Below are 23,701 nucleotides of genomic sequence, written 5' to 3' on the forward strand. Positions count from 1 at the left end.
GTGTTACTCCTGTTGAGGTTGATGTAGGAGTAGTGGTTGGGGTCGTACTAGAGCTGGGAGTCTGAGTTGTTGTTTTTGTTGTAGGTGGAGCTGTCGATGTTGAGGTTGTAGTAGTGGGTGTAGGAGTAGTGATATGAGGAACTGTTGTTGTTGTGGTGGTGGTTGGGATGTGTGTTGTGGTTCCACATTGACAACATTTCACTCGAATCTCGTAATCGAAGCACTTTTGCTGAAGACCTTGCTTATTGTTTTGACAAATCAGTCCAACGGATGGGTTGCAAGTCACGTCTTGGCCAAGCTGAGAGATCTGAAGTCCAGGGTATTGTTTTGCTCTACATTCAACTGCCTCTGGAGCTGAGCAAATGTGATAACCAGCAGAAATGATGTTCTTAATGGATTCATTATCTCCACCTTCAGAGCCAGTTGTTGGCTGACCAAGGTTGATCCAGTCTGACCACACACATTTTTCTTCACCACTGCATTGGGTAGGTGTTACTCCTGTTGAGGTTGATGTAGGATTTGTGGTTGGGGTCGTACTAGAGCTGGGAGTCTGAGTTGTTGTTTTTGTTGTAGGTGGAGCTGTCGATGTTGAGGTTGTAGTAGTGGGTGTAGGAGTAGTGATATGAGGAACTGTTGTTGTTGTGGTGGTGGTTGGGATGTGTGTTGTGGTTCCACATTGACAACATTTCACTCGAATCTCGTAATCGAAGCACTTTTGCTGAAGACCTTGCTTATTGTTTTGACAAATCAGTCCAACGGATGGGTTGCAAGTCACGTCTTGGCCAAGCTGAGAGATCTGAAGTCCAGGGTATTGTTTTGCTCTACATTCAACTGCCTCTGGAGCTGAGCAAATGTGATAACCAGCAGAAATGATGTTCTTAATGGATTCATTATCTCCACCTTCAGAGCCAGTTGTTGGCTGACCAAGGTTGATCCAGTCTGACCACACACATTTTTCTTCACCACTGCATTGGGTAGGTGTTACTCCTGTTGAGGTTGATGTAGGAGTAGTGGTTGGGGTCGTACTAGAGCTGGGAGTCTGAGTTGTTGTTTTTGTTGTAGGTGGAGCTGTCGATGTTGAGGTTGTAGTAGTGGGTGTAGGAGTAGTGATATGAGGAACTGTTGTTGTTGTGGTGGTGGTTGGGATGTGTGTTGTGGTTCCACATTGACAACATTTCACTCGAATCTCGTAATCGAAGCACTTTTGCTGAAGACCTTGCTTATTGTTTTGACAAATCAGTCCAACGGATGGGTTGCAAGTCACGTCTTGGCCAAGCTGAGAGATCTGAAGTCCAGGGTATTGTTTTGCTCTACATTCAACTGCCTCTGGAGCTGAGCAAATGTGATAACCAGCAGAAATTATGTTCTTAATGGATTCATTATCTCCACCTTCAGAGCCAGTTGTTGGCTGACCAAGGTTGATCCAGTCTGACCACACACATTTTTCTTCACCACTGCATTGGGTCGGTGTTACTCCTGTTGAGGTTGATGTAGGAGTAGTGGTTGGGGTCGTACTAGAGCTGGGAGTCTGAGTTGTTGTTTTTGTTGTAGGTGGAGCTGTCGATGTTGAGGTTGTAGTAGTGGGTGTAGGAGTAGTGATATGAGGAACTGTTGTTGTTGTGGTGGTGGTTGGGATGTGTGTTGTGGTTCCACATTGACAACATTTCACTCGAATCTCGTAATCGAAGCACTTTTGCTGAAGACCTTGCTTATTGTTTTGACAAATCAGTCCAACGGATGGGTTGCAAGTCACGTCTTGGCCAAGCTGAGAGATCTGAAGTCCAGGGTATTGTTTTGCTCTACATTCAACTGCCTCTGGAGCTGAGCAAATGTGATAACCAGCAGAAATGATGTTCTTAATGGATTCATTATCTCCACCTTCAGAGCCAGTTGTTGGCTGACCAAGGTTGATCCAGTCTGACCACACACATTTTTCTTCACCACTGCATTGGGTAGGTGTTACTCCTGTTGAGGTTGATGTAGGATTTGTGGTTGGGGTCGTACTAGAGCTGGGAGTCTGAGTTGTTGTTTTTGTTGTAGGTGGAGCTGTCGATGTTGAGGTTGTAGTAGTGGGTGTAGGAGTAGTGATATGAGGAACTGTTGTTGTTGTGGTGGTGGTTGGGATGTGTGTTGTGGTTCCACATTGACAACATTTCACTCGAATCTCGTAATCGAAGCAGTTTTGCTGAAGACCTTGCTTATTGTTTTGACAAATCAGTCCAACGGATGGGTTGCAAGTCACGTCTTGGCCAAGCTGAGAGATCTGAAGTCCAGGGTATTGTTTTGCTCTACATTCAACTGCCTCTGGAGCTGAGCAAATGTGATAACCAGCAGAAATTATGTTCTTAATGGATTCATTATCTCCACCTTCAGAGCCAGTTGTTGGCTGACCAAGGTTGATCCAGTCTGACCACACACATTTTTCTTCACCACTGCATTGGGTCGGTGTTACTCCTGTTGAGGTTGATGTAGGAGTAGTGGTTGGGGTCGTACTAGAGCTGGGAGTCTGAGTTGTTGTTTTTGTTGTAGGTGGAGCTGTCGATGTTGAGGTTGTAGTAGTGGGTGTAGGAGTAGTGATATGAGGAACTGTTGTTGTTGTGGTGGTGGTTGGGATGTGTGTTGTGGTTCCACATTGACAACATTTCACTCGAATCTCGTAATCGAAGCACTTTTGCTGAAGACCTTGCTTATTGTTTTGACAAATCAGTCCAACGGATGGGTTGCAAGTCACGTCTTGGCCAAGCTGAGAGATCTGAAGTCCAGGGTATTGTTTTGCTCTACATTCAACTGCCTCTGGAGCTGAGCAAATGTGATAACCAGCAGAAATGATGTTCTTAATGGATTCATTATCTCCACCTTCAGAGCCAGTTGTTGGCTGACCAAGGTTGATCCAGTCTGACCACACACATTTTTCTTCACCACTGCATTGGGTAGGTGTTACTCCTGTTGAGGTTGATGTAGGATTAGTGGTTGGGGTCGTACTAGAGCTGGGAGTCTGAGTTGTTGTTTTTGTTGTAGGTGGAGCTGTCGATGTTGAGGTTGTAGTAGTGGGTGTAGGAGTAGTGATATGAGGAACTGTTGTTGTTGTGGTGGTGGTTGGGATGTGTGTTGTGGTTCCACATTGACAACATTTCACTCGAATCTCGTAATCGAAGCACTTTTGCTGAAGACCTTGCTTATTGTTTTGACAAATCAGTCCAACGGATGGGTTGCAAGTCACGTCTTGGCCAAGCTGAGAGATCTGAAGTCCAGGGTATTGTTTTGCTCTACATTCAACTGCCTCTGGAGCTGAGCAAATGTGATAACCAGCAGAAATGATGTTCTTAATGGATTCATTATCTCCACCTTCAGAGCCAGTTGTTGGCTGACCAAGGTTGATCCAGTCTGACCACACACATTTTTCTTCACCACTGCATTGGGTAGGTGTTACTCCTGTTGAGGTTGATGTAGGATTTGTGGTTGGGGTCGTACTAGAGCTGGGAGTCTGAGTTGTTGTTTTTGTTGTAGGTGGAGCTGTCGATGTTGAGGTTGTAGTAGTGGGTGTAGGAGTAGTGATATGAGGAACTGTTGTTGTTGTGGTGGTGGTTGGGATGTGTGTTGTGGTTCCACATTGACAACATTTCACTCGAATCTCGTAATCGAAGCACTTTTGCTGAAGACCTTGCTTATTGTTTTGACAAATCAGTCCAACGGATGGGTTGCAAGTCACGTCTTGGCCAAGCTGAGAGATCTGAAGTCCAGGGTATTGTTTTGCTCTACATTCAACTGCCTCTGGAGCTGAGCAAATGTGATAACCAGCAGAAATGATGTTCTTAATGGATTCATTATCTCCACCTTCAGAGCCAGTTGTTGGCTGACCAAGGTTGATCCAGTCTGACCACACACATTTTCTTCACCACTGCATTGGGTAGGTGTTACTCCTGTTGAGGTTGATGTAGGATTTGTGGTTGGGGTCGTACTAGAGCTGGGAGTCTGAGTTGTTGTTTTTGTTGTAGGTGGAGCTGTCGATGTTGAGGTTGTAGTAGTGGGTGTAGGAGTAGTGATATGAGGAACTGTTGTTGTTGTGGTGGTGGTTGGGATGTGTGTTGTGGTTCCACATTGACAACATTTCACTCGAATCTCGTAATCGAAGCACTTTTGCTGAAGACCTTGCTTATTGTTTTGACAAATCAGTCCAACGGATGGGTTGCAAGTCACGTCTTGGCCAAGCTGAGAGATCTGAAGTCCAGGGTATTGTTTTGCTCTACATTCAACTGCCTCTGGAGCTGAGCAAATGTGATAACCAGCAGAAATGATGTTCTTAATGGATTCATTATCTCCACCTTCAGAGCCAGTTGTTGGCTGACCAAGGTTGATCCAGTCTGACCACACACATTTTTCTTCACCACTGCATTGGGTAGGTGTTACTCCTGTTGAGGTTGATGTAGGATTTGTGGTTGGGGTCGTACTAGAGCTGGGAGTCTGAGTTGTTGTTTTTGTTGTAGGTGGAGCTGTCGATGTTGAGGTTGTAGTAGTGGGTGTAGGAGTAGTGATATGAGGAACTGTTGTTGTTGTGGTGGTGGTTGGGATGTGTGTTGTGGTTCCACATTGACAACATTTCACTCGAATCTCGTAATCGAAGCACTTTTGCTGAAGACCTTGCTTATTGTTTTGACAAATCAGTCCAACGGATGGGTTGCAAGTCACGTCTTGGCCAAGCTGAGAGATCTGAAGTCCAGGGTATTGTTTTGCTCTACATTCAACTGCCTCTGGAGCTGAGCAAATGTGATAACCAGCAGAAATGATGTTCTTAATGGATTCATTATCTCCACCTTCAGAGCCAGTTGTTGGCTGACCAAGGTTGATCCAGTCTGACCACACACATTTTTCTTCACCACTGCATTGGGTAGGTGTTACTCCTGTTGAGGTTGATGTAGGATTAGTGGTTGGGGTCGTACTAGAGCTGGGAGTCTGAGTTGTTGTTTTTGTTGTAGGTGGAGCTGTCGATGTTGAGGTTGTAGTAGTGGGTGTAGGAGTAGTGATATGAGGAACTGTTGTTGTTGTGGTGGTGGTTGGGATGTGTGTTGTGGTTCCACATTGACAACATTTCACTCGAATCTCGTAATCGAAGCACTTTTGCTGAAGACCTTGCTTATTGTTTTGACAAATCAGTCCAACGGATGGGTTGCAAGTCACGTCTTGGCCAAGCTGAGAGATCTGAAGTCCAGGGTATTGTTTTGCTCTACATTCAACTGCCTCTGGAGCTGAGCAAATGTGATAACCAGCAGAAATGATGTTCTTAATGGATTCATTATCTCCACCTTCAGAGCCAGTTGTTGGCTGACCAAGGTTGATCCAGTCTGACCACACACATTTTTCTTCACCACTGCATTGGGTAGGTGTTACTCCTGTTGAGGTTGATGTAGGATTTGTGGTTGGGGTCGTACTAGAGCTGGGAGTCTGAGTTGTTGTTTTTGTTGTAGGTGGAGCTGTCGATGTTGAGGTTGTAGTAGTGGGTGTAGGAGTAGTGATATGAGGAACTGTTGTTGTTGTGGTGGTGGTTGGGATGTGTGTTGTGGTTCCACATTGACAACATTTCACTCGAATCTCGTAATCGAAGCACTTTTGCTGAAGACCTTGCTTATTGTTTTGACAAATCAGTCCAACGGATGGGTTGCAAGTCACGTCTTGGCCAAGCTGAGAGATCTGAAGTCCAGGGTATTGTTTTGCTCTACATTCAACTGCCTCTGGAGCTGAGCAAATGTGATAACCAGCAGAAATGATGTTCTTAATGGATTCATTATCTCCACCTTCAGAGCCAGTTGTTGGCTGACCAAGGTTGATCCAGTCTGACCACACACATTTTTCTTCACCACTGCATTGGGTAGGTGTTACTCCTGTTGAGGTTGATGTAGGATTTGTGGTTGGGGTCGTACTAGAGCTGGGAGTCTGAGTTGTTGTTTTTGTTGTAGGTGGAGCTGTCGATGTTGAGGTTGTAGTAGTGGGTGTAGGAGTAGTGATATGAGGAACTGTTGTTGTTGTGGTGGTGGTTGGGATGTGTGTTGTGGTTCCACATTGACAACATTTCACTCGAATCTCGTAATCGAAGCACTTTTGCTGAAGACCTTGCTTATTGTTTTGACAAATCAGTCCAACGGATGGGTTGCAAGTCACGTCTTGGCCAAGCTGAGAGATCTGAAGTCCAGGGTATTGTTTTGCTCTACATTCAACTGCCTCTGGAGCTGAGCAAATGTGATAACCAGCAGAAATGATGTTCTTAATGGATTCATTATCTCCACCTTCAGAGCCAGTTGTTGGCTGACCAAGGTTGATCCAGTCTGACCACACACATTTTTCTTCACCACTGCATTGGGTAGGTGTTACTCCTGTTGAGGTTGATGTAGGAGTAGTGGTTGGGGTCGTACTAGAGCTGGGAGTCTGAGTTGTTGTTTTTGTTGTAGGTGGAGCTGTCGATGTTGAGGTTGTAGTAGTGGGTGTAGGAGTAGTGATATGAGGAACTGTTGTTGTTGTGGTGGTGGTTGGGATGTGTGTTGTGGTTCCACATTGACAACATTTCACTCGAATCTCGTAATCGAAGCACTTTTGCTGAAGACCTTGCTTATTGTTTTGACAAATCAGTCCAACGGATGGGTTGCAAGTCACGTCTTGGCCAAGCTGAGAGATCTGAAGTCCAGGGTATTGTTTTGCTCTACATTCAACTGCCTCTGGAGCTGAGCAAATGTGATAACCAGCAGAAATGATGTTCTTAATGGATTCATTATCTCCACCTTCAGAGCCAGTTGTTGGCTGACCAAGGTTGATCCAGTCTGACCACACACATTTTTCTTCACCACTGCATTGGGTAGGTGTTACTCCTGTTGAGGTTGATGTAGGAGTAGTGGTTGGGGTCGTACTAGAGCTGGGAGTCTGAGTTGTTGTTTTTGTTGTAGGTGGAGCTGTCGATGTTGAGGTTGTAGTAGTGGGTGTAGGAGTAGTGATATGAGGAACTGTTGTTGTTGTGGTGGTGGTTGGGATGTGTGTTGTGGTTCCACATTGACAACATTTCACTCGAATCTCGTAATCGAAGCACTTTTGCTGAAGACCTTGCTTATTGTTTTGACAAATCAGTCCAACGGATGGGTTGCAAGTCACGTCTTGGCCAAGCTGAGAGATCTGAAGTCCAGGGTATTGTTTTGCTCTACATTCAACTGCCTCTGGAGCTGAGCAAATGTGATAACCAGCAGAAATGATGTTCTTAATGGATTCATTATCTCCACCTTCAGAGCCAGGCGTTGGCTGACCAAGGTTGATCCAGTCTGACCACACACATTTTTCTTCACCACTGCATTGGGTAGGTGTTACTCCTGTTGAGGTTGATGTAGGAGTAGTGGTTGGGGTCGTACTAGAGCTGGGAGTCTGAGTTGTTGTTTTTGTTGTAGGTGGAGCTGTCGATGTTGAGGTTGTAGTAGTGGGTGTAGGAGTAGTGATATGAGGAACTGTTGTTGTTGTGGTGGTGGTTGGGATGTGTGTTGTGGTTCCACATTGACAACATTTCACTCGAATCTCGTAATCGAAGCAGTTTTGCTGAAGACCTTGCTTATTGTTTTGACAAATCAGTCCAACGGATGGGTTGCAAGTCACGTCTTGGCCAAGCTGAGAGATCTGAAGTCCAGGGTATTGTTTTGCTCTACATTCAACTGCCTCTGGAGCTGAGCAAATGTGATAACCAGCAGAAATGATGTTCTTAATGGATTCATTATCTCCACCTTCAGTGCCAGGCGTTGGCTGACCAAGGTTGATCCAGTCTGACCACACACATTTTTCTTCACCACTGCATTGGGTAGGTGTTACTCCTGTTGAGGTTGATGTAGGAGTAGTGGTTGGGGTCGTACTAGAGCTGGGAGTCTGAGTTGTTGTTTTTGTTGTAGGTGGAGCTGTCGATGTTGAGGTTGTAGTAGTGGGTGTAGGAGTAGTGATATGAGGAACTGTTGTTGTTGTGGTGGTGGTTGGGATGTGTGTTGTGGTTCCACATTGACAACATTTCACTCGAATCTCGTAATCGAAGCACTTTTGCTGAAGACCTTGCTTATTGTTTTGACAAATCAGTCCAACGGATGGGTTGCAAGTCACGTCTTGGCCAAGCTGAGAGATCTGAAGTCCAGGGTATTGTTTTGCTCTACATTCAACTGCCTCTGGAGCTGAGCAAATGTGATAACCAGCAGAAATGATGTTCTTAATGGATTCATTATCTCCACCTTCAGTGCCAGGCGTTGGCTGACCAAGGTTGATCCAGTCTGACCACACACATTTTTCTTCACCACTGCATTGGGTAGGTGTTACTCCTGTTGAGGTTGATGTAGGAGTAGTGGTTGGGGTCGTACTAGAGCTGGGAGTCTGAGTTGTTGTTTTTGTTGTAGGTGGAGCTGTCGATGTTGAGGTTGTAGTAGTGGGTGTAGGAGTAGTGATATGAGGAACTGTTGTTGTTGTGGTGGTGGTTGGGATGTGTGTTGTGGTTCCACATTGACAACATTTCACTCGAATCTCGTAATCGAAGCACTTTTGCTGAAGACCTTGCTTATTGTTTTGACAAATCAGTCCAACGGATGGGTTGCAAGTCACGTCTTGGCCAAGCTGAGAGATCTGAAGTCCAGGGTATTGTTTTGCTCTACATTCAACTGCCTCTGGAGCTGAGCAAATGTGATAACCAGCAGAAATGATGTTCTTAATGGATTCATTATCTTCACCTTCAGTGCCAGGCGTTGGCTGACCAAGGTTGATCCAGTCTGACCACACACATTTTTCTTCACCACTGCATTGGGTAGGTGTTACTCCTGTTGAGGTTGATGTAGGAGTAGTGGTTGGGGTCGTACTAGAGCTGGGAGTCTGAGTTGTTGTTTTTGTTGTCGATGTAACTGTCGATGTTGAGGTCTTTGTAGTGGGTGTTGGAGTAGTGATGGGAGTAACTGTTGTTGATGTGGTAGGTGGTGCAGTCGATGTTAAGATTGTGGTATTTGGTGTTGGAGTAGTGGTAGGAGTCTTAGTTGTGGTTAGAGGTAGAGTTGAGGTTAGAGGAGTAGTGATTGTTGTTGGTTTACTTGTTGTTGTAGGTAATGTGGATGATGACATTGTTGTTGTTGTGACAGTATGTTTAGTTGTTTGGACTGGTGTTGTAGTGTGACATTTCACAGTCTTGCAACACTTCACCTTAATTTCATAGTCAAGGCATATTGGAGGAATGCCTTGATCTTTGTTCTGGCATATTAGTCCAACCTTCGTATTACATTCTACATTCTGTCCTAATTCAGACAATGGGATCCCTGGATATCGCACTGCTTGGCACATGACATCCACTGGTTTTTCACAAATATGTTTTCCAGATTCTAGAATCTTTTTAATTGATTCATTGTCACCACCCCCAGGACCAAATTGAGGATAGTCCACATTATACCAAGGTGACCACTCACAAACTGTGCAGTTAGGGGGGTTTGTATTCAACGTAGTCGTTGATATAGTGGAGGTGGTTGCGTTTGTAGTTGTTGTTGTAACAGGTGGTCTTGTAGTTGTTGGTGAAATGGTTGTAGGCTTAGATGTGCAAAGATCTTCATCACAGCAGAGGACTCGAACTTGGTAGTTAAAGCACAGTGGGAATTTGCCTGACTGGTCTTCATTTCTGCAAGTCAACCCTTCTGCTACATTACACTGCACCACTTGGCCTACTTGGCTTATGCTAACATTTGGGTACTTCTCGGCTCTGCATTGGATCTTGCTTGGGTTCTCACATATATCGTGTCCCTCTGCTCTTATGTTGTTGTAGGTTTCAGAGTCTCCTCCTGGAGTTCCAAGTGTAGGGAATGTGGTATCAAACCACTGTGACCACACACATGGATAGCCACATGTAGTAGTAAATGTTGTTGGAGACACTGTTGTCTCTGTTGAAGTTGTGGTTGGCGCTATAGAATCAGGGATTACATTACAGTTATTTAGTTCAACTTAAAACAAACAAACTATTTTAAATGATGTAAAAACATTTAATTATGGGGCATAATTAGCAATGTTCTTAGCCATTTTGATCACAAAAGATACCTGCTGTAGTTTTTACATTTCACACATCAACTAATTCACAGTCATTCAAGTCTTAGTCTCAAGTACCCACCAGTTGTGGGTGTTGAGAAAGTAAAGACAGTTGTTGTCACTGTAGAGGATGGAGTAGAGTTAGGAACAGATGGAGTTAAAGTTGGAGTTGGAGTTGAACATGGGTAAATGTCCCTCTGAGTGGTTCCATTCTTCCCACAGATGGCTGTGATACAACTGCCGTGCCCATTTGTGGTGTGATAGATGATATGCCCATTGGGGTATTTGTTTCCATTGTAGGTGCAAGTGCAAGCTGAAAGGGTAAGATATATTTTAGGGTACTGGAATGCAGAAATCATGTATGTGTTGTTGTTTTGGTTGAAGGATCGGTTCATACCTTGTACATCGTATTTGCAGTCCACTGTCACAGAATTACAATAGCTTTGGAAAAAGAGGCATTTACAATTCTACTTAGTTTCATTCTTGACACTCAAACACAGTTACAGTGTTCACAATTTTAGCCAAGACCAAGATTATCTGTATTACAAAAGGCATACCATGTCTGACAGTTTTCTGTGGTCGGTACTTTTTCTCCATTATTGTAGTGTTTTCCATCTCTGCCATAGCAGCCACACTGCTCCTTCTCCACACACTTCATTATATCTTCATCAAAGAAGGGTTGAGCAGGAGGACATTTTGGATAGCAACCTAAAGAAGAAGAAAAATATTCAAATATTAATGATCAAAAAGCTATTTATTGATAGAGGGATATGGTGAAGAAACACAGTGAATAGAAAGGGAGTGAAAATGTAAGAATATCTCAAAATGACCTCAGACAGTTATTCTTCTAAATACTTGATGATTGTAAAACTGGAATAGTCCAACAAAAAGACAAAATAAATTAATAGACTACAGATCAAGTTCTCTAGAGATCAAGTTTATACTACAGTTATACCACCAACACCAGGTACACAAACTCTTTACTATCAAGCTGAGCCATATACTTGCTGGATCTCGTTTCAGTTAGCATGGTTTGGTAAAAGATGTAGCCTGCATTTCTTTCACATTGCCAATTCCGTTCAGATAAAATTGATAGTAATTTAAAGCTAGAATCCTTTGTCACGAAAGCATGTCGTGCCCCATAAAAGAACCTAAAATATACACTTGTTTTACCCCAATGTTTGTAAACAAAACAAATTAAATCAAACACTGTGTAGCCTCAAAACATGGTTAAAACAATACTTTTTATGTCATGAATTGTCAGCCCTTGCATCCATAGCTCTGTCTATGGATTTGAGAGTGGTTACAATATTCCTGGGCCTTCCCTCAGCTTTTTACCTAAACAGAGGCGGGGTGGCGACTTTGTTATTGTTTCAATTAAGGACTCTAGCTTCAACATTAAATAAATACTAAGTACCTGTTATAGAAAATTGTAGTTAACAAAATAGATCCTAAATGAATGTCTACTGTACCTTCAAGAGGTGGTATCTGAGTTGAGCAGCTCCCGGAGGGATTCCTGCAGGTCTTCATACACTGAGCTCCACAGGCCTTGTAGTGCCACTCACATTCTCCAGGGGGGTTGTAGTAATCACAGAACAGTGCTGTATGTGGTGGACAAAAGCTCTCTGTAAGTATTATCTTCAATTCGGTTTAAACTGACTGGATTAAGCCTGTTTTTATGTCAGCACTTAAATGAATGGAACATTTAGAGACTCACGGCAGATTTGTGGGCTTCTCCAGGCTATGCAGGCTCCAGCCTCATTACAGGCCTCTGCATAAGCTGCCACAGCAGTACAGAAACACTCACAGTCTCCACCACTGTCGCAAGCACACGAGTCTGTCACACAAGCATCGTAGAAAGGAGAGGGGTCCACCTAATTTGAAAACAGATCTTATTTGACATGATCACATCAAATTCCAAAACATTCAGTGAACGACTAAAGTCTAAACCTACTTTAGAATGGCAGTCTGTGAAAACTTTGCTCTGTATGATGCTGCACTGCTTCTGTGACCAAGACTGCCTGTAAGGGTTGGCAGTACAGGGGCTCCTTTTGTTCTTTGCATCGGGGCAGCTTGCAGAGACTTTCCAGCTGTTTCCAAAGTCTAGAGGGTTGACAACTACTGCCTGGCTCCTGGTAGTGAAGTCATTGTTTGCATTGCCATCATAGTTTCCGCACAGACCACAGACATGTCCCTGAAGAGGACATAGCAAAAGATTCAGTTGAGTGATAAAAAGGAGTCATAACAGACTTGTGAATTTCAGTTGATGGAACACTACACTCATATTTTAATATCTAATTTGTCATCCAAACAAAGTTGAAATGTACCTTGAACTGTGGGTTCAGTTTGATGAACATGCTTGTTTTCCTGTCCCACATGAGAATCAACCCATTATTGGCTTCAATCACAAGGTAGATGCCCATTGTGCGAATCTGGTAAGGAACCGCCTCCCCTGTATTTCTCTCAACGACTTGGTAGTTCCCTTCTGTCAGAATTAGTTCATTGTTCTGAAAGATTTTTTTTTTTTTTAAAAAATAGTTTGAGTATGCAGTTAAGATATTAATTTATGTAATTACTCATCATGTTATAATGTATGCCATAATGTTCATTTTTTTGCCAGGCCTCATGAAGCTTTGATGGATGTGATGGATGGTATGTATGTATGTATGTATGTATGTATGTATGTATGTATGTATGTATGTATGTATGTATGTATGTATGTATGTATGTATGTATGTATGTATGTATGTATGTATGTGTGTGTGTGTGTGTGTGTGTGTGTGTGTGTGTGTGTGTGTGTGTGTGTGTGTGTGTGTGTGTGTGTGTGTGTGTGTGTGTGTGTATGTGAGTGTATGTGTATGTATGTATGTATGTGTATGTGTATGTGTATGTATGTGTATGTATGTGTGTGTGTGTGTGTGTGTGTGTGTGTGTGTGTGTGTGTGTGTGTGTGTGTGTGTGTGTGTGTGTGTGTGTGTGTGTGTGTGTGTGTGTGTGTGTGTGTGTGTGTGTATGTATGTATGTATATATGTATGACTGAATATTAGTAGTCTTGGCTTCAGTAATGGTATGTGCCAGGCTGAAGCAGGAATCTAGTTACCCCCAGGAAGAGCTTAATGGCCTTGGAGCAGGTGGTGCCTGTCGTTCCACAAGGGATGTTCTCAGTGATGACTCTGAAGCTGCCGTTGGCATTGTTGCTACCACAGTAGTCCTGTTTAAGGTTTCAGTCATAAATGTAACAACAGCCAACATAGTATTTTGGTGGATGGAGCATTATCTCCAACAATACATGTTGTAAGTCAATCACTGAAATAGTGAAAAGGTTCAGCTTGTTGGGAATGCTACAGCAACATCTACAAAGCAACAGCAGATCATGGCCAAACAGTTTCAAATATTGCTATTCAGACTCCCCAGAAACACCTACAGTTTATACCTTAAAACAATTAACACAAACCCTTATTGTTCAGCATGTAATATTGGTGATGATCACTTAGACTATCAAGAAACCCTGCAAGCATACCTTTGTAAGTGTGTATTCACAGTCTCCTTCGAAAGTGAATCGTTTCCCATCAAAAGTAATGTAGTGTCCATCTCCATAAATGGCACAGGTTCCAAGGCACAGGTTAGTTGTGCACTGCCATTTTCTGTCTTTACAAGTGCTGAAAGTGGCAAAAACAGATATATCAGACTGAAGTCTTAATTGCTTTAAAACCCCAATTGAGGCAAGATAACCTTACCAGGTATTGCAGTCGACCTTGATTCTGTCTCCTGGTTGGTAAGTAGCTCCATTGTGAGAACAAGGACAAAGGTCTGGCTTGATGCAGCCTCCTTTTCCATCGGATACCAGTCCAGAGGGACACATACAGCCTGATATGCACTCTGTGCTGATCTGTAAAGTGAAAATTATTGATTTGAAAATCTGCTGTGTAAAAATTGTGTTAACTTCCGCTCAAATGCGTGGAGTCTGGTGGACCAGAAGGTCAAACTTGGCCTTCATTAGCCATTAGCCAATACAGAAAGACCAGGAGAAACTCCCAGGGCATAGGCATTGGCTTATTCAGTTTAATATACCAACCAATCATCTCCCACAACACCTTCCCCCTAACCCTCCCCCATACGTTAGCACACCACAAGCACAGAGCTACTCCTAGCAGTCGTATGGTTCGCTCAAATTAAATGAAAACAAATACTTTACTCAGTAAAGATACTCCCATGGAAGTATATGGTTACTCCCACTAAGGACAAAATTAAATCGTTGATGTACCAAGCTTATATGTTCTGTGTGCAATAGCTTGGATATGAGGTTACCAGTATGTTAATATAAAAATATATATTTAAAAAAAATGAAAGTTTATATTTTACACTCAATTTCTATTCACAATCCTATGGGCATTATATGACTATACACTGAGTGTAGAAAATATTAAGAACACCTCCTCTTTCCATGACATAGACTGACCAGGGGAATCCAGTTGAAAGCCTTGATCCCTTACTGATGTCACTTGTTAAATCGACTTCAATCAGTGTAGATGAAGAGAAGGAGAAAGTTAAAGAAGATTTTTCAAGCCTTGAGACAATTGAGACGGATTGCGTATTAATATCAATATTAGGAAGGTGTTTTTAATGTTTTGTACACAAGCTTATATCCGCTGTGCAGAATGGCTTGGAGACGAGGTGAATAGGGGACTTACACAGGCCATATCCAGAATGTTGCAGCTCTTCTGACACTCTAACCCTCTCACTCCTGGGCTTGCATTGGAGCAGTTGAAGAAAACCATTGGTGCAACACATGCTGTGAAAATAAAGGGAATTCATGTGTCATGACTCTGTTGTGTCTTTCACCAAATCAATATGCTCTGTAAAATGTGTACTAGGATGGAGAGATAATATTTCAAAATGCACATAGCCTGATTCTGTTGCCAATAGCATACTATTACCACACACCATAAATGTATATAGGATTTGGAAGATTGCCATTAAAAGAATGGACTTATTTCAAATTCAGTGTTGCCTGGCACAGTACAATAGCTCAAAATTGTGAGTTGTTTTGACAATTAATATACATGAACTTACATGGCTGATCGGGTGAATCTCCAATGCAACGGAGTTTTCCCTCCTTGCAGGTGCTGAAATAAAGTGTTGTTAATGGTACTTGAATGTCGCTATGCTCACTACGGGAAAGCAAGACCCAAGGCTCTTGGTTCATAAAGTCTCAAAAATATGCAATAAAATGTGTAGTGAATTACATTGATATACAGCTTGAGTATAGGTAGGTAAATAACTCGGTCCATACCACATGGTTCCATCCTTGCTGATGACCTCTCCAGGGGACACCACTGAGCCCTTGTAATAACAAGGGCAGCTGGCTGGTGGAACACACTTGCCCTCATCATCCAGGTAGGAACCCTCAGAACAGACACACCCATCCACAGGCTCGAAGGTGATTGAACAGGTAAAGTCAGAGTCGCTGTAGCAGCGGCAGGAGCGATCACTGCTTTTTATGCTGTAGCTGTAGACCATGGTGCTAGGGCACGAGGTGGAGTATTTGTCTGGGGATGGCAACAATTAGTGTTTGATGTAAATATTTATAATATTTGTATCTTATTCTCCCACAATTGACACATCTTCTTAGGTATTATGGTGTGATTGTCACTCACTGCAGATAGTGTCTCTCCAGCCGCTGAGTTGGATACCCTCGGCAGCACAAGCATGGACATAAGAAGAGACGGCAGCACACATGCAGTCCTCACTCTTCTCACAGTTACAGCTGTCATACATGCAGTTCTGAATAGAAAACCACAGTCAGAACAGCATCCATATTATACTGTACAATAATTAATTGTGTGTGCATAATATGCACAAATTCTGTGCAGATACACAATACCTAACAGCAAGCAACGTAATTCTCAAATTCCCCATAACAGCTGGCATCACGTTACATACATTTGTGAATTAGTTATGCTCAGGAAATTGTGTGAAATGAATAGTATGGTGAAATGGTCTCACTTCTTTGTACATGTCTGGGCTTATTGCTGTGTGGCATTTAGCAAACAACCCTTTAGGATCAGCCAGCTGAGAGCACCAGTGCTGGGCATATTTCTCTGAAAAAGTGAAAAAATAAACCACAGTTAGGCCAACTTTAAGAAACACTTGCACCATTGTCCATAACAATTAAAACAGACATGGAAAGGTGATAAACCATGCTGCTACCATTGTCAAGACTTAAACTGCAGGGGCTTTCAAAGCTACTCTTGATGTCTGGGCAGCTGGCTCGTGTTTTCCAGGTGTTTGCAAAACCAATGGCTGTGCCCTCAGTCACTCCGCTCAGGACCTTGAAATCATCTCCTTGGTTATTGTTGAAGTTTCCACAAAGACCTGTAGGGTGAACATGTATTTTTATACAGGGAAAATAAATCATTCCCAGAACATGAACACCTCAGTGGACTCTGGTGGTTGGTCAATGGATGATGAGACATACCGCAAGTTCTCTGCTGCCAAACGGTGCTTGCAGCAATATAGACCTGCATGATTGGTGAGAGTTGGATTTCCAACTGGAGGCCAAAGGTGGTCTGGACAATGATGAAAAATGAGGAGGCTCTGAAAATAGTTACTCCAGCTATAAGGAACAAAGGGAAGAGGAAGGAATGAGTAAGATTCAGAATTTAATCTTAAGTAATATATATGTGTCAGTGTTGAATGATAAAGCTGCATCACCATCACAACATTCCCATGTATCATTATGTATTCCCCATACAATGATGTGCTTTAACTGTAGGACACAAGTTTCATGTATGCCTAGTCATGACTACATTGATTGTACTGTATGTTTAATGTGCAACTGTAACTTACCAGCAGAAAAGGGCAGCTGAGAATAGATTCCATTTACAAAGGCTTTTCCATTGGTTTGTATGTTGATCACCTGCATAGAGGGTCATTGTTTAACCATATGCTTATTCATGATATTCAAATTATACATTAAAGTCTAAAACCTAACAACATTAGGGAAAAAACATTTACTGCAGTCAAAGGCTGATAGCATGTCAGTCAAAGAATACTTACAGTGGCTCCTTCTGAGAGGGACAGGGTAACAGCCTTTAGACAAGTCTCACTGTCAGAAAGCCCACACTGCACCAGATCACCCAGTACAGTGAATTGCATCCCATCACAGTCCTGAAAAAAACATAAATAAGTTGTTACAAATATTTCCCTTCATGAAAGGAAATATCCTTTGAATTCTTTTGAAAAAGGAATATCTCAGTGTAAAACAAGAGACAGAGTAAACATGAACAACCCACATTTCTCCATAGATAAATGTATCAATGCAAGATGACTAGTACTGCTCTATATGAGGGCTCCCCAACTCTGTTCCTGGAGAGCTACTCTCCTGTGGGTTTTAGCTCATTCCGCAGTTGTAACTAACTTGATTCAGCTCATCAACCAGCTTAATATTAGAAGGAGGTATGCTAAATTAGGGTTGGAGGGAAAACCTACAGGGAGGTAGCACTCCGGGAACATGGTTGGAAAGCCCTTTTCTATATTACAATTTTCATCATAAAAACTGGATATATCAGAAGAAAAGTTAAGAAGATGGAGGCAAAGCTGTAATACAGACATAATAACTACAAAGAAGGTAGCAAGTTTCCAAATGTATTTTATGTGAATTAGATTCATGCACACAGAGCTTTGGTGAGGAATCTGTACTGTACCTTGGTCAGAACATAAGAGCAGTCCCCATGGAAGGTGTAGGTTTTTCCATCATAGGTGTTGATGTGGGATCCTCCCTCCACAGCACAGGTGCCAGGACAGTCCTTGTCCACACAGTTCCACTGACCACCAGCACAAGAACTAAGGGCGAAATATAAATTATTCAATGGAACTTACAAATTGTCACCCCTGGAATAACTTTTAGACTCAAGTCAGAATTCTTAGCCTGGTTTTCTTACCAATCTTTACAAGTTCTTGAATAAGTCTCTCCGGGTGCGTAGGTTTTTCCATTGTGGCGGCAGGAGCATTGACTCAAGGCGATACAACCATTCTTGTTGACGTCATCAAAAACGGTTCCTTTGGGTGAGAGCATACATGTTGATCAACTGGCTTGTTCTTGTGTCAGGAACTAAATACCACATGATTCAGATAGTATACCTGGCCATTACAAAAAACAAACTTGTAATTGCCTTTGTAACGCAACAGACTCCAGTCCACAATATGGAATCAATTGCTTTGCATTCTATCAGTATACAGTCTGCTCCATTCCAATGGATTTTTATTACATCTCTTTGAAGAAGAGGATGTGCAGAGAACGTTTAAATATGTCTGCCTACCTGGAGGACAAAAACAGCCATCTGAGCAGTGTTCCTCACACATCTGGCCTCTCTCAGGGTTGGAGCAGGTGTCAACACAGGGGTTTCCACACTCCTGGTACTCCATGTTGAAGGGGCATGTCTTATCTGCAAAGATAAGGTTATTTCAAAATATTAGTATGCTGTTGCAACTAACCAATGTGCGATTAGATTTTTGATATGGGGAGTAAGGGCATGCTTACAGCAGAACTGTTCAGTCCTCCATTGTTTGGGCTTCCCCCCTGCATGAACACACTGACGGGAGTACTCTGAGATGGTGTTGCACAGGCAGAAGGAGTTGGTGCTGTTATCACAGTGGCACAGGTCAGATACACAGGCCTCAACAAATGAGTCGATGGCCAACAAGTCCTTACAGCTGCTGAAGGCAGGACCGGAGAGCAACTGCTCACAAACTGGTTTCTATCAAACAAAAACAGAGAGATGTTATAATTAGGACATATACAGTGGAGTCTGAAATTATTGACACCCTTGATAAAGAAGAGCAGAAATTACTGTATAAAATAAATGCAAAACAGATTTAGTCAAATATATTATTTTATATTTATACGATTGCTTCTAGAAAGATATTTTGTTTAAAAAGTAAATAAAAATAATCTCAGAAAGCTAGGGGTCAAAATGATTGACATCCCTATTTTCACTGTCTTTTTCAGTACTTCATCTTGTGAGGACAACTGCAATAATCCTTTTTCCAAAATGTTTTAGGAGTTAGAGAACAAATTAGGACCACAGGAGGTTGGTGGCAACTTAATTGGGGAGGACGGGCTCGTGGTAATGGCTGGAGCAGAATTAGTGGAATGGTATTCCCTTTACTCCGTTCCCGACATTATTACGAGCCGTCTTTCCCTCAGCAGCCTTCACTGTTTAGGATCTTTGATGTCCTTTGTCTGTTCTTATGGACTGCCCTCTTTAATTCAAACCCCAGATTTTCAATGGGTTTCAAAGAGAGACTGAGATGGCCATTGCAAAAAGGGGCTATTTTGCTTCCACTGGTCCGGGGGCTCTTGTAAAGATCAATCATGAACTTTACCCAGTACCTGGACATTTTTGCCAAAACCTTGTTGCCACTGCCACTTGGCCTTCAGTGGATCTTCCAGCAATGCAATAACCCCATGCACACATCAAAATCCCCAAATAAATATATATTTATATATATTTATATAAATCAACTCAGTCTCCGAACTTGACACCCATTGAAAATCTGTGGTTTGAATGAGGGCCGTCCATAAGCACAGACAAAGGATATCAAGGATTTTGAAGGATTCTGTATGGAGGAATGGACTAAAGTCCCTCAGAATGTGTTCTCCAACTCATAAAACATTTTAGAAAAAGGCTCAGTGCCATTATTTGCAAGGTGTGGTATTGAAAGGTATTGAAAACATGGGTGTCAATAATTTTGACCCCTGACTGGAGAGAAAGAAAATATGACGTTTAAACAAAATCTCTTTCTCAGAGCAATTGTATTAGTATAAAATAATATAATTTTCAAAGAAATGGAGCACACAATATACTGTAGCAGTATACAGTCATTTTTGCAAATCTTTATCAGGGAGTCAGTCATTTCGGACCCCACATGTTGTTAAGTACACAGCAGCCTAGCCAATATCCCTGTTCTTATCCTGAGCAATAAAGTGTAACCTACCAGATTGGGGCATTTCTGATTTGAAGGCAGTGTGTTTTCAGTACAGCTTTCAGTGGGACCATCCAATTTCCAGAAGTTTCCGAAGTCGACAGGGGACAATTTCATACCTTTGGCATAAAAATAAATCCAATTATTGTTAAATGTCAACTGTATTCCAAATAATAGGCCATTTTTGATGTTGATATTGTCAGTGAAAATGTACCATGGCTATAGAACTCATCAAATTGCTGAATTGCATTAAAATCTCCACATAGACCACAGGTCTTATTTCTGAATTTGATGTCCATCTCCACCTGAAATAGAAGACCATTAGACATTTTAGGGCGACATTTTACCTCCATAACCGCATAACACTGACAAAAACGGGAAATGACTGTAACAAAACAAAGATTTAACAGGAGTGACAACCTATTCCTTAATAAAATAACTATAGATTAGGACTACCTTAACTGTTGTTAACACAGTGCCCACCACAGCACAAATGTAGACATTGACCACACCGCAAAAACCTAATTCCACCTAGAAATATTCATAAATGCATAATTGTTGTACTACCAAGAAGGAATCATCCTGGTTCCATATGGCTACCAATCCCAGTTTTGCTTTGATCTTGATGTAGGAGGGAGTCTCTTCAATGAGAATACCAGACTGGCTGAATGGTAAGGTGGCACTGGAGGAAGAGGAAGACAAAGCACTAGATTCAACTAGAACTTAGTCAGACCAACCAATTTTACATTAGCTCAATTGACTTCATTTTGAGACATTTTCATTGGTACTTTAAAAACAACATTCTCATCTCTTTCACTGTAAATATGTGCTTGAGCATAATTACACAGTATAAGGTTGAGTCTAATCTGTTAAGTCAATGCGACTGGGACAACAATATGACATCCAACTACTTGAGCACTGATTTAAAAACAGCTACATGAGAAATTCTTGAGGAACTTACTTATTCCCATTAACAACAATGGAACCCTTGGATAGCTCCACCACTGTGCCATCCAGCTTCATGGTGATCTTGCTAATGGTGGGCTGGTTGTCCACCACCTGCCGTCTCATCTGGATGTTGAAATCCTCATAACTGCTATGGCACAGTGAGGTCACAACATAGTTGCAGGTGGAGGGGAGCTGAAAGATGTCTCCATCAAAGGTCTTGAAGTGGTAGTTACCCCACGTACTGCAGACTTGGCCATTATGTATAGGACTCACTCCTGGGGGAAAGGGCAACCATTTCAGTTATGATAGCATACAATTCAGCAGGTTTAATCTTTAGATATTTAGAAAGAAATGAATAGGTAACGGGGAGCAGATATTATTTCCCATTTTTGCCCCTCGTAAAACCTTGCTTTTAACTAGAAGTCCATTGGTTGACTGCTAGATATGCTTTACTCACTCACAAAAGAGTCTACTGACACACCAGTGTGTCAATGTAATTAACATAATAAAAAAATCCTCATAAAAATCTGTCAGTTTAAGCTAAGGATATCTGTTTTGCATGGGTCTGAGTCTCAATCCACCGCATCCACATATGTCAACCTTCCGCATCTGCGGTTGAAAGTAGCAGAGGCACAGAGCTGTTTGTCACACCAGGGGACATCCTGAAAATCGGTATTCTCACTGAAACGTCTTTAGCGTCCAAACGATTTTGCCTACTAGCTAATATAACCACTCAATGGTGTCACAGAACTCATCTGATGTCGGTACCGCCGATGTGCCAACTTCTGTCTTTTGCGTTCGAACCGTTTGGTCTACGACCCCCACAAGTGTCACGGGACTCGTCTGAAGTTAACCCACACAACTTAATGGAAGTATGGAGGTAGTTTTGTGCCAACAAAATAAAAGGGGTTAAATATGTGTAAAAAAAACACAAATGTTTCCTGAGATTTCTCATGTCTCCAGAGATTTATGGCATTTATAAATGTGTTATTCAATGCGTTTCTATGGGCTATAGTAGTAAACGCCAAATTCAATATTTAATCAACTAAAATACCAAGACTTTTCAAAGTACATCCAATGTCTATTATGTTTATGAACTTCAAACATAAATGAATGAGCTAGCCTACTTCTTGCTTTTAAACCGCAGCTAATCCACAAAACCTGTTGCACTACTTGTTATGACTGTCTCCATCATGGTTATTGTCCTTTCACCATTGTCTGTGGATATGTAAGGCTGCAGTGTTAATCATTGTCATCATCCTCAGGGCTCATGCATCTGTATAGCACATGTATTATGAAGCTTACCTGCAATCTCAGGCATCCTTGACATTGAGGGGATGATGTTAACTGTGGCCTTTGATGTATCCTCTGAAATCAAAGTGTATGTTATTATGTTACATGAATTTTTACTGTAAATCATTATGGAATCCTGTATATTTCAGGCTCTGTTATGTAGTTCTCTTGCCAATCCTACATTTACCTGTTCATCAATCATAACCCATGCTTAAAAGGCACATAAAGGCAGGACTGAGCATATTCCCTCATTGTTAGGCTGTCCAATGAGATAAACATTGGAGCTATTATGAGAGCGCTATGACATACAGTAACATACAGTTTAGCCCTGTCAACACTAAAGTACAAGGTTTCATGTAAATCAAAATCATGGATTCTACCTACCACTTTGAGAGGCAGTTAAACCAATTGCCAGAGCCATCCATATTAACACCCATGTGGGTGTCTGTGTTGTCCCCATGGTCATCCTCTGGGTAGTGAACACAGGTGGTATGAGAAAGGTATTTAGCTTGGTTTTATACCACCTGAGTGAAAGGAGGGTCTTAAGTTCTAATAGACGTGAAGGTGTGGCAGAAGGATTGGCTCCATCCAAAGGAGTTCATGGCCCTCTCAATTCAGTATAAGAGGTTTAAAACCCATTTGCTCATTGCACAGAAAGAGGTGTCATCAACAAGTGGTTCCTAGATTTGTTTACCTTGTGACCAAGTTCCAATATTTATTGAGACCAACCAAATAAACCAAATGTATGTGTCAACCTAGTCTTGAGTTGAGCCACAACTCAGGAGGATATATCACTGACCCATCATTCAGGAGACACTGTCCATAACCATTATTGTTGCATTAGCTATCTATTAGAATTATTTTATTTATTTATTAAAATATATATGTGGACTGAATAAACACCAAAACAGTTCAAAAAGTGTTTGTGTTAATATGTTTTGTTTATCTTTTGATGACTCATTCAACAGACCAACATAACACGCTGAAGGTGTGTTCCTCTGATAAGAGTGATTACTGACTCAATCTATTGTCCTTACACTGAGGCTATGATTTCTTATTGTTTCTCTTATCACAAAGAGTTTTTACACACAATGGCAATACTGCTCATGACTTGATATGAAGGAAAACCCTTGGTTACATTACTAATTAATTGTTTTATAAACACGAAACGTTTTCAAAATGCCATTAGTATTGTTGTAATGCACAATGTGATAATGTGGTGCTGTGGAATGTAGCTCCACCACCTCATGTCCTTACATCAATATTCTTGTATAAGGGTCGTTCCATTTGATTTCAATAACGTTTTGACTGCACCTCTTTTAACTTGAACAAAACTTTCTATACATTTTTGCCCATCATAGAAGTAGTCAGAAACAAACTTTTGGACCTGAATGCCAAAACATTTAGGAGATAGAGGTGCTCA

The 23,701-nt window shown here is 41.9% G+C and overlaps 1 protein-coding gene across 1 annotated transcript; it reads right to left on the bottom strand.

The window, feature by feature from the left end:
- Positions 1–3,574: 3,574 nt before the first annotated feature.
- On the bottom strand, positions 3,575–22,714 carry LOC112236634 (mucin-5AC-like). Its single transcript, XM_042330956.1, has 30 exons — positions 22,663–22,714; positions 22,291–22,353; positions 20,999–21,260; positions 20,605–20,719; positions 20,252–20,342; positions 20,050–20,156; positions 18,593–18,809; positions 18,372–18,497; positions 17,994–18,111; positions 17,757–17,895; positions 17,110–17,220; positions 16,900–16,969; positions 16,529–16,666; positions 16,261–16,425; positions 16,057–16,151; positions 15,708–15,834; positions 15,344–15,599; positions 15,124–15,176; positions 14,742–14,842; positions 13,788–13,939; positions 13,571–13,709; positions 13,151–13,261; positions 12,378–12,557; positions 12,005–12,244; positions 11,768–11,924; positions 11,523–11,651; positions 10,608–10,758; positions 10,448–10,491; positions 10,133–10,363; positions 3,575–9,929 (listed from the first exon to the last, which is right to left on the bottom strand). The coding sequence occupies exons 1-30, from the start codon at positions 22,697–22,699 to the stop codon at positions 3,706–3,708; spliced, it is 10,149 nt and encodes a 3,382-aa protein (XP_042186890.1). The 5' UTR covers positions 22,700–22,714; the 3' UTR covers positions 3,575–3,705.
- Positions 22,715–23,701: the final 987 nt, after the last annotated feature.

This window comes from Oncorhynchus tshawytscha, linkage group LG12 (genome assembly GCF_018296145.1).
Source record: "Oncorhynchus tshawytscha isolate Ot180627B linkage group LG12, Otsh_v2.0, whole genome shotgun sequence".
Taxonomy (NCBI): domain Eukaryota; kingdom Metazoa; phylum Chordata; class Actinopteri; order Salmoniformes; family Salmonidae; genus Oncorhynchus; species Oncorhynchus tshawytscha.

Bases quoted from the DNA above. Each gene is read 5' to 3' on its own strand.
- LOC112236634 (XM_042330956.1), bottom strand. From the start codon at position 22,699: ATGGCTCTGGCAATTGGTTTAACTGCCTCTCAAAGTG. The intron at 10,759-11,522 runs GTACAGTAGACA...CTTCTTCTTTAG, and splicing joins TCAGATACCACCTCTTGAAG to GTTGCTATCCAAAATGTCCT. The intron at 10,492-10,607 runs GTATGCCTTTTG...CTTTTTCCAAAG, and splicing joins ACAGAAAACTGTCAGACATG to CTATTGTAATTCTGTGACAG.